At 28.3% G+C, this 10,757-nt stretch overlaps 1 protein-coding gene across 1 annotated transcript; it reads left to right on the top strand.

The window, feature by feature from the left end:
- Positions 1–2,210: 2,210 nt before the first annotated feature.
- On the top strand, positions 2,211–5,023 carry LOC119676264. Its single transcript, XM_038087501.1, has 2 exons — positions 2,211–2,583; positions 4,689–5,023. Exons 1-2 carry the CDS (start codon positions 2,211–2,213, stop codon positions 5,021–5,023), a joined length of 708 nt encoding a protein of 235 aa, XP_037943429.1.
- Positions 5,024–10,757: the final 5,734 nt, after the last annotated feature.

The raw sequence follows: 10,757 nt of genomic DNA, 5'->3' as shown, positions 1-10,757 counted from the left end.
CATTTTTTATTATTTCCAGTCATAAATTCTTTTATTGCGGGAAGTATAATAAAGCAAAAGCTTGAAGATGTTTATTGTAATCTATTATAAAGATAAAATAGACAAATTACTGAGTTGTAAGTAATGTATACAGATTCCCTTAAGCATAACGAAATTTCTATTGTCCGTGATTAAGTTTCAACGAAAGTAATTTATAAAATAATTTTTGGACAATGTCCAAAACTATAAATTTAAGTTTTTAGATGAGTAATAAAAAATAAACACTGAATAGCAAAAATTACATTGATGTTAAAACAAATAAAAATAAAGAGATATTTGGGTAAGTGGATATTGGGACTCTGTTTATACTCTAACATATTTAGTGGTTAGATTTTATCCAGAGTAATGACAATCGGAGATATGATTTTGATTGGATTATTGGGATGTTTTTTGAGTACAGACATTGGTTACATATTCCGAAACGAATTTTCAATAAGCTTTTTATTGATAATATACAGATATTCAAAATATTAGTTAGATTTCTACCAATTTTTATTTAAAGAATACCACAGGGCATCGAACCGGAATTTTTTCCGTTCCGGTTCTAGACAAAAAAATATATCGGTTCGGTTTTTGGTTTTCGTTCATGCAAAAATATCGGTTATTTTCGGTTTTCAGTTTGGTTCCGGTTCGATGCCTTGGAATACCAATCATAGTGTTAGTTTATAGTACCAGTACATTGCACTTCAGTTCAATTTAGTAATTGTTTTTACATAACCTTAGGGTTGTCCAATTTTTGTTAAATCTAATGTTGAAAATGATTACTGTTAAGTTTACACTTTATTTAGATAAAATATATATTTTGAATAATAAAGTCAATATAACTATTGTATATTTTAAGAAAAAAGGTAATAGGCAATATGACGGGGGCTTACAAAAAAACAAAAAAGGTGAAAGTACTAAGCTGAATATTTACTGTCGATAAATAGTCTATCAGTATGTGAATCAAGTGCAATATCATAGTGAATCGAACTTGTAAGTTATTAATTTTAATGACAGAAAGTGAACTGTTAACATTGGCGAAGTGTTTTGTGCAGTACCTAATCGTGAAGAGATACTGCATGATTGCAAACTTGGTTACATTATTGTACTTTAACCATTTCTGAACCTCATTCAATGCATCAATCTCAAATATTCTCTCAGTAAACAATATATGTATGTTTTACACAGTTTGCAGTCATCATCATTGATGTATAAGTACATGGGTTCAATTCGTAGAGGTTCGTAGCAATTTAAGCCTCTCTTCTTTAAGGAGTTACAAAGACCTTTTGCTAAAGATGATATATTCTGTATGAACTCGAAGCTTATTTAAGTGCTTGACTCAATTATTTTAGCAAATAAAGTAAGAAACTTTTATTCTCTTTTTTTACATAAATTTTCCATTTCCAGCAACAATGGATTTTTATAAAAATTGCTGAATAATCAAGAAACAAAAAAGCAAAGTATGTTGGTTTTACTTTGTTTAAATAGGAAAACTAATGTATAAAAGAGTTGAATGGTAAGAAGGGGAAAATATAGAGTGGAATGGGAGGTGGTGAATGTGTGTGTCAAACAAAGTGATAGCAATTTGTCTCAAAGTGCTGGAAAACAATCGCCATACGAGTCGTGCGTTTGCGATGTAAAGTAGTTGCAGATACTGAGACTGCTACTAAGTTAAAAATAAAGAAGAAGCAGTACTATAGTTGGGATTTCTTATAAATTTATTGTAATAGGGTTTACAATGGAAATAGTATCTAAGCAAAATAAAGACGTTTTATGACTACTGACCAACTGACCGTGAAAATCGAAAATGCTGCCACTCAAGAGGAAAATTAAGTTTGATTGAAATATTTCTTTGCTTCAATCATTTTGCTTCAATACAAATATAAATAATGTGATATAAATATATTTTTCAATTTAAAATTGTCACAAATTCTCTACAATTGGATAGTAATGTTAAAAAGAAATGTACTCCATTTTCCGATATAAAATCTTGAAAAAATTGTCCAGTACTTTTAGTTGTCAATTGTTTTAAAATCGGTCAACAACGAGGCTCAAAACACTTAAGTTCCATTTTTTGTTTAAAAATACTGAATAATTTGATTTTAATAAAAATATTTTATTTTTTTAATTATTTAAATAAAAATCTGGTTATGTTAAGTACATTTTCATATTTCATATGCGGTGTTATTATGTTAAGTGGCGCAGTGGCTACTTTAGCAAACTCAAGACATACGGAAGATTGCCTCACGAATTCGCTAGAGAAATCAATTTACTGTCGCGGTTCGCGTGCTATAAAAAATGTCATACAAAATCTAAGTAAAACTGACAAACCGATTGTCATTTTTCGTGGGTTGGAGATTGTGACTTCTAGGGAATATGAGAATGATACATTTGAAGCACACACAAATTCTTCAAGTGATTCTTTTCTGGAACGTTTTTCCGACTATTTACGCACTCATGAATTAAATATAAGATTTGCTGATTTGTTGGCGGATGAAAGTGAACACAATTTGAAACGTGATTTGATGCGGAACGACTTCAAACTTGGCGCCAATGTTGAAGGTGGGTTTTCAATTGAGTGTGCATGCCAGTTCCAGTATTTTTCTTCTTTTTCTGCTTAAATGTCAATTATTGCCATGCATTTGATTGCATTCAGTAATTTGCATTAGCAAGAGCGTACATTTTAATATTTTCTACTGTGTATTTTATTTGGTTTAGTGTTTCCCAGATTTGCATAAAATTGTTATTTTTATTCATTAGAAGGAAAAAAGTGAAATTTATACTATGATAAAAATTAAATTAAATTTTAAAGACAAATTAATTCACTTCCTACTACCATTTATTTAATATGGAAGAGTGTGAGATCATGGGAATTAAGCTGAAGTGATTAAAAATGATATTTAATTTTACTTTAAAAGTTGATATTTGGACATTTAATTTATATCTACGATAGTTTATTATAACAAAAAACAAAATATTGTTTTGTTTCAACATGATAAAAAAGTGGGAACAAAAAATAGTGACTATTTAGAGAGAAATATGGGCAGTGAAAAATCGAAACTAGTATGCCTAAGCATGTTTAATTTATCGAGAAGAAATATCCTGAAAGACATGTATTTAAATAATGATAGGTCTTTAGATACATATAGTTCTATAGAACTGTAGAGAAAAAATGGACTGTGAACATTCGAAACTAAACTACACTTTATTGAGAAAAAATATCCTGAAGGATATATATTTAAAGAACGATAGTTCATAATTAAAAAAACTTTATTTTTGTTTGACTATAGTCCAAAAGTGAATTAAAAATTTAGTTACTTTTTGAAAAAAAAACAGTTTCGTAGAATTTTTTTTACTCTTTATTCAATTTACATTCACAAGTATGTCGATACATAACATTAATATATACTCAACATATAACATATACTAACTGACTAAACTCAAATATATAAAATTATATTATGGCTCCCTAACTCAACATATAACATATACTAACTGACTAAACATAAATATATAACATTAAATTATGGCTCCCTAACGTTTTGTGGATAAAGAAGTTTTATTTCTTCATATAGTCTTTTTCATATAGTCTGGTCTGTTTTTGCATGACTGTCTTGATTCATAACTCTGAATACATATTACTCAAAATTGAGTATTATTGAAATTTTTCTAATAATAAAATAAATTTAATCGGCTTTAATATTTAGTAAATTCAATTAATTCCATAGACATAAAAACTTCAATCAGTCATCTAAGAGTGGCAATGATAAAAATTTAAATCGATTACTTATTTATGTGAGATAATACTTTAATGGACGATGTAGAAACTGACCGATAGGGATTATTTTGGAATTATTTCAAAAGAATAAATAAGATCTCGACGTGATTTAGTAAATACTTATATGTCGATTGCTGTGGAAGATTAAGATATACAAACCTATAGAAATATTTCATATTAATCACGGAGAGGGTAGCGAGAATTTTTCGGGATACATACTTTTTTCAGGATAGATTATTTCAAGAAAATCTTAAGGGAACGTTCAAAATGTGAAAGAAACCACTCTTCTATAAAAATGAGGTGTGGCTAAAAAAAGTTCTGTTTTGTCCAGTACATTAATGTGAACTATAGTTTCAAAATTTTCTTTCAAGTATTATATTTAGCCTTGATAGCTAAATATAGGTAATAGTCTATTATACTTCCTATATCTTAACGTGACAACAAAGTTAATACCTTAGATCATCTAAACAGTGTCAATAAATCTTATTCTGTTTGATGAAATTACACTATATATTATTATATTATTGAAATTATATAAATTTGCAGTATATTTGAATCAAATTTATAGTGTTGAAAGGAGGCTATGTCATTAAATCAAATAAATCAGTCAAAATAAATTTGCATCATATCAATTTTCAAGGCAATTAACACTTCGAGCTCTTGGATTATTTATTCTAATAGTGCTGCCAATGGCAATAAGTTCTGTAAGCTTTTAGTTCTACACTATATTTAAATCGTTCATGAATCTTATAAGGACTAAAATATTTTGGGTAATTTTTAAATGAAATTTTGAACTCAAAATTTAGATTTTGTCAAAATAAACACATTTTTTGTACTTCATGAGAAAATATTAGTTACTTTCAATATTTGTAACTGTTTTCCATTGCAGAAGCACGTAAAAAAGACAAAGGGCAAGGAATTATACTCGCTATGGGTGTTATGTTTGCAAAGATGATGGCTGTAATGGGTCTAGGTGGGATAGGTGCCTTGGCTATGAAAGCACTTGGTGTGGCGTTGGCCGCACTTCTGATGGCAGGAATTATTGCTGTGAAGTCTTTAACTCAACATGGAAGTGAGTCCAGTCACAGCGTGCAGTACGTTAATGCAGATGGACATCATCACAGTAAAAGACGCAGACGTAGTGTCATTACGCAAAAATCACTAGATGAGCTGCAGCTGCCATACAACGGTTGGGTAAAAGCTGTAGACAGTCATTTACTTTAAAGCAAATTCGAAGTACATTTAAAGTATTATGAAGTGAGATTAATTTAATTATGTATTTTATATGATCTTATTATATTTATTTAATAATTTATAATTGAAATTAACTATTATATAGTAGATTATACAATATATTTATTTTACGTAGTATTAATGCATTTTAAAATATATTTTATGTTTATCACATGCCTGTGAGTATTTTTAGTTATACAAAATAAAAATATCGAATAAATTTCGTTACGTACTTCTGTGAATTTGTGGGTCCTCAAGGAATTTCTTACCAACAAAATACTTTGGCCCAGTTTTTTCAAGCACTTTTGCACATACCATGTGTAAGACATGCTGACTTTGGTTTACACATGGCCTGAAGGTATTTTTTTTTTCGCATGTTAACAACAGTTTTATTACCGCAACTTCAGCTTAAACACTGCATTCCGACACAACTACGTTTGGCCGTCAGCTTTGAAGATGAAGATACCGTTCATTGCAAGCGGAAGGTATGCACATACTCTCGTACATAACCTCAGTGTATCTGCTTCATATACGTCGATGCTCGTACATAAATAAGCAAATTGACATCTTTTCTGGTTTGACCAGAATATCTCAGCGTTCAGTGGACATGTCGTCCATATATCGATTTATTTGTACGTTTTTTTATCTGTCGCTCTTTATGAAATCGGTGAAAGTTTTCTCCGGTGCGTTTATATATCTTTTTTCATTTTATTTCGGAATTTATATTTTCTGCTTCTGATAATATTTTCAGTTAATCTTTAAAATATTTTGGAATTTCTTCAACATTTATTTATCTTTTTACGTTGACGGCTTTTGTTTTTGTCATTTTTTCATATAATTTCTTTTCTTTTAGGGTTCATTTGATCATTTCATTAAAGGGAAGCATTAAGTCTTGCATAAATTAATTGAACTCACTTTCACTGTTCTTTGTGGTAAAAAAACATCAAAAGAAAAAACTGAAAAAAATATTTCAGAAATTCCAAAAAAATATGTGTTTTTTATTTAAATTTGTAAATAAAATTTAATAGTAAAAATTTTCATTCATATTCATTGCGGAAAGTTAATTTATGCCAAGACAGAGCTGCGCTAATTCAAAAGACATTTTAAATATTTTAATCGTATGTGTCTTTATTTTAAGAAAAAAATTAATGAAAAATTTTTATTAATCAATAGAATTAATTAAAATCTTTTTATGATATGATGTGATATCATTTTACGATATCTTGTTAATTTTATGATAAGATAATATAAAGCTCATTCGTAAAAATGATCAATCATAGGTTAGAGTCATTCTTCGACTTACTTTTTTTTAAAATAAATTATAAAGTAATCACAGTAATTAAAATAGAGAAAAAGATGTACTATGGATGATATCGATGATGTTATAAATCAATTCAGCAAAAATTGACATTGAATATTAATAAACTTTTTTTAATATGTATCCTCACAACAATTACTATACTAGATACACAATTCTTCTTCTGCTTTATTCCATTGTATTCCCAGGTGAACATTAGGCTATAACGAACTTTTTCCAACTGTCACTATTTCTTGCCAGGAATAAATAATTAAACCCAAGATTCCTACATCAAGAAATCGAATTATTACTTAGCGAATGACATTTCATTAATACTCATTATGTATAGTAGACTCTTTTAAAAAGTGCTTAAAATTGTAAGATAAAATGAATTCTTTGTTAGATACATTACATTCGTTCATTATTAAAAAATTGTTTCAGTAAACAGTTTCATGAAGATTTTTTTATTTTTGAAAAGTACAGTACCTCCTGTAGAATTTGTAAATGGACATCGGTAACTTATAGATCTTCATCACCTTCTTTACTGCAAGCGCAACAATTTCGTCTATTAACAAAACTACTAATGCGAAACTATGTTTACAAAAATTCAGTTCAACGCAATGCAGGAATTAAATTTGAAGGAATCTGACACTTTAGATATACATATTATTAAATATCAGCAAAAAGAGCAATTAATTTAAATTAATCTATTTAAATCCAAGGAACAAAAAATATTAATGTAACACCAAAAAAAAATGCAGTTATTGTTGAAAATAGGTATTCCAGGCAGGAGAGAAGGAAGCGATGAGAAGGAAACACCAGCACAATATTCAATTAATCTGAAATGTATTGGAATTCAACAAACAAAATTTATTGAAAATGAAATACCAAAACAAAGTTCTTTCCTTTTAAAACGTATACAATTTTGGCTAAAAAAAATATTAAAAATGATACAACAGGGCAAAGTGCAGTCTATTTAGATATCATGAGAACTTAGCAATCGATTTAAGGAATTAGAAAAAATATTGTGACATATAACATTAGTATTATATTAATGTATGTCAAGCGGAATATTGAAACCATGAAGCATTTGTATATTATGTATAAACAATTAATTTGTCACATATTATATAGTAACGTTATAATTAATAAAATTGATAAAATTCGTACTTATTATCATGCATCGACGTTTCATATAATTATAACTTCATAATTGTATGTAAAATATACAATTATAAGCCATAAAATGGAAAAACAGTATGGCCTCGACACCTTTTAAGTAACTAAAACTACATACAATGTCTCTCAAAAAAAAATTATCCACTTTTTTACTTTCTCTCTCTCTTTTGAAAGAACGCTGCTAACAAAAAACTATATATTTTTAAGATCACTCTCTCTTGAAAGGACTCTACGTTAATAATTGGTGCACACAAGATATACTATTACTGATTATAACTTATTATTATAACACACTTTGGTGTAATGGATTCTTAAGGCATGCAAATATTTTTGTCTAATTGGGCAGAAACTAGAAAAAATTCATAAAAATCTTAAGACAATGGGGCTACAAATCCACATTGACAACTAACAAACGCGTCCATAAACATTTCTTGACCGAGTTCATTTACCATGTCTGTTACAGGCTTTGCTAAAATACTGCATATCTATGCAGAGTTACTAAATACCAACCAGTTAGATCTCCCCATCAATGTACTAGTAGAACTGGTACCTATGTTATGGTACAAATTCCTAAACTTTTTTTACTTATTCTCTTTTTTGACCTTTTAAAATCAAAAAGAAACAGTACCGAATCAAAAAAGCAATATTAGCATGTTATAAAAAGATTTTAAGTATCGCGCGATTCATATAAGTTATTTATTGGAATATTAATATATATTATAACATTCTAATATAAAATATTAATAAGAAATATAAATACCTTAAAGTCACAGTAATGCAATTCATAATGGCTCCTTGTTGGAATATGAGTTTAATATGAATCATACGTATAGGTATGTGCTATATTGTAAGCTATTCACAAAGTCAGGTATTTGTTTTGTTTACTTATAGATATTAATTCCTACTTCCGTTGGTAATAAAATGAAATTGAGTTCAAGCAAACTTTGAAATGGAAATTTGATGATTTATCAAGTAAGTATTTTACTTCAAATACTTTCTGTCAAATTAACGAAGAAAGTGACAAAAAAAATGTTGATTGTAAAAAATTAAAAATTCCAACATTTTAAAAACATTAAAAATACTGTTCTCCATTATTTTTAATTTTACTAATCTTAACGATAAATCACAAAAAATGTGCAATTATAATCGGTCAGTGGAATACCAAAAATAGAACTGAGAAATTCGGAAAAGGGAAATTTTAAATGTCAAACACTTTAAATTAAGCATCAAATTTAATCAAATTTTTAACAATTAACTTTGTTTTTGTAGTTTTAAATAAATATTTTGAAGCTAAAAAGAAATTGCATTTGGTGCTACATAATTCTTTCTTTGGTAAGGTACTGACATCTATTACCCGATTACGTTATACCAACGTTCACAGTACACACATTACAACATCGGACGCAATTTGAACGAGTTTGTAAACATCAACGTTTGATGTCAGTTATTTCACTGTTTGATATTTCAAAATAAAGAAAAGTGAATTTTATTACACAATACGTAAGTTGATGGCACACATTTAGTCAACTGTCCGGTATGGCATGGTGTGTTATGGTCCAGTCCAGTTTGGCCGAATCCCTTGATATGAGTTGCTTGATTTCAATGGCCGCTGTTGCCGCTAATTGCTGGTAATAACTTTCCCTTTTCGTTTTATATGATTTGCTGGCAATACGATTGAAGCGTTTTGACTTTGACCGGTTCCAAGCGCACACATTTTTTTCAAATTAAGTTAACATGCTGTGTAATTAAATTATAAAATATGCTTAAAAATTAAAAAAAAAATATATTAACAAAATATCAAGTTGGATGAAAGACGTCAAACAAAATCATAAAAGTCAAAAAACATAGAAATCATAAGTAAAAGGTTTGAGACAACAACAAAGCGAAAAAAGAAAGACATGTGAAGTTTAAAAAATTCTTCTCGGAATTTTATTGAGTTACGAATATTAACAAATGCACTCAGGCGTTGATTAATTGACTACTAACTTTGATAAATTAACAAATTACTGACTTGATCTGTTATGGATCATGCAATGATCTGCGCGCTCCATGATCTTCATTTTGTAATGCTGCCAGCCACTTAGCACTGCGCTGCTTCACAAACCTTTACTGTCGAAAACTGTCGAAATAGTCGAGGAAAGTGTTAATACATTTGCTACCAATATGTTGAAGTTTAAGATTTTGGTCCAGCATCATCAATAGAGTATTGGGCGTCAACGAAGTTAGTAAAATTGTTTTTAAATGAAAGTTAAATAAAAACTGTAGTAATTATTAAAGCAAATTATTTCATTTGCATCATTACAAATTTTTGTAAATTTAATGAACTCATGTGAAATAAATTGTATTGAATTGCACCGAAATTTGGAGTCCACATTCTAAATTTCACTTTTTATCGAAAATATTCACACCTCGTTAGCTCCGAGTGTAGAGACTCAGTTACAAATTAATTTTCAACCTAAATACCATAAATTCTTTTCACAATATTTCTTACCCCTCAAAACGCTTGACTGCTGAATTTTTTAATTTTGTGTTGCCAAAATGCGTTAAATCTTTTATGCAAATTGCGAAAAAAAATATTAAAAATGTAAATAAATGAAAAAATATTTATTCAAATTTCTCGATGCTGCCTGCTACTCTTGGCCTCTGCATCAACGCCTTATCTGGACAAAATTATGAAGACTTGTGATTCAAAAATGAAATTGAGAGCGCGACGCAGACTTTTGTAACAAATAATAATAATTAATTTTAAAAATAATTATATTAAAAAATTGAAAAAAAATATATTTTTCATTTTAGAAGCTATGGTATAAGAGACATAAAATTATTTTTATTAACAATGAAATATTTATATTTTTTTAATTTTGATATCTATTAGGCATGAGATATTTTTGTGAACAATTGACAAACGTTATCGCTGATATGCTTACCGATGATGTGGTCGTTATCACATAAATTGGCATATCATCTTCAGATTTTTCCCATTACTGCTCATTAATTTGAAAAATGATTTCATTCCTTCTCATCAAAGGAAAATAATGCAGAAAATAAACACAGAGTCATAAATTATTTGAAATAAAATCAAATTATTGATTTTTTACGTTCATAATGACTTTTACTTCATCAATGGAAATATTTACGGTTTAAAAAAAATGATACAAATTTCTTGACATATTGCAAGTCGTTAATTCTAACACAATATGGTATATGAGACATAAAATTTAACTCAAAAAATGCTTCAATAATAACCAA

This window comes from Teleopsis dalmanni, chromosome 2 (genome assembly GCF_002237135.1).
Source record: "Teleopsis dalmanni isolate 2A chromosome 2, ASM223713v2, whole genome shotgun sequence".
NCBI classification, from domain to species: Eukaryota; Metazoa; Arthropoda; class Insecta; order Diptera; family Diopsidae; genus Teleopsis; species Teleopsis dalmanni.
The sequence above is the reverse complement of the archived record's forward strand: the minus strand, read 5'-3'. Positions and strand labels throughout refer to the sequence as shown.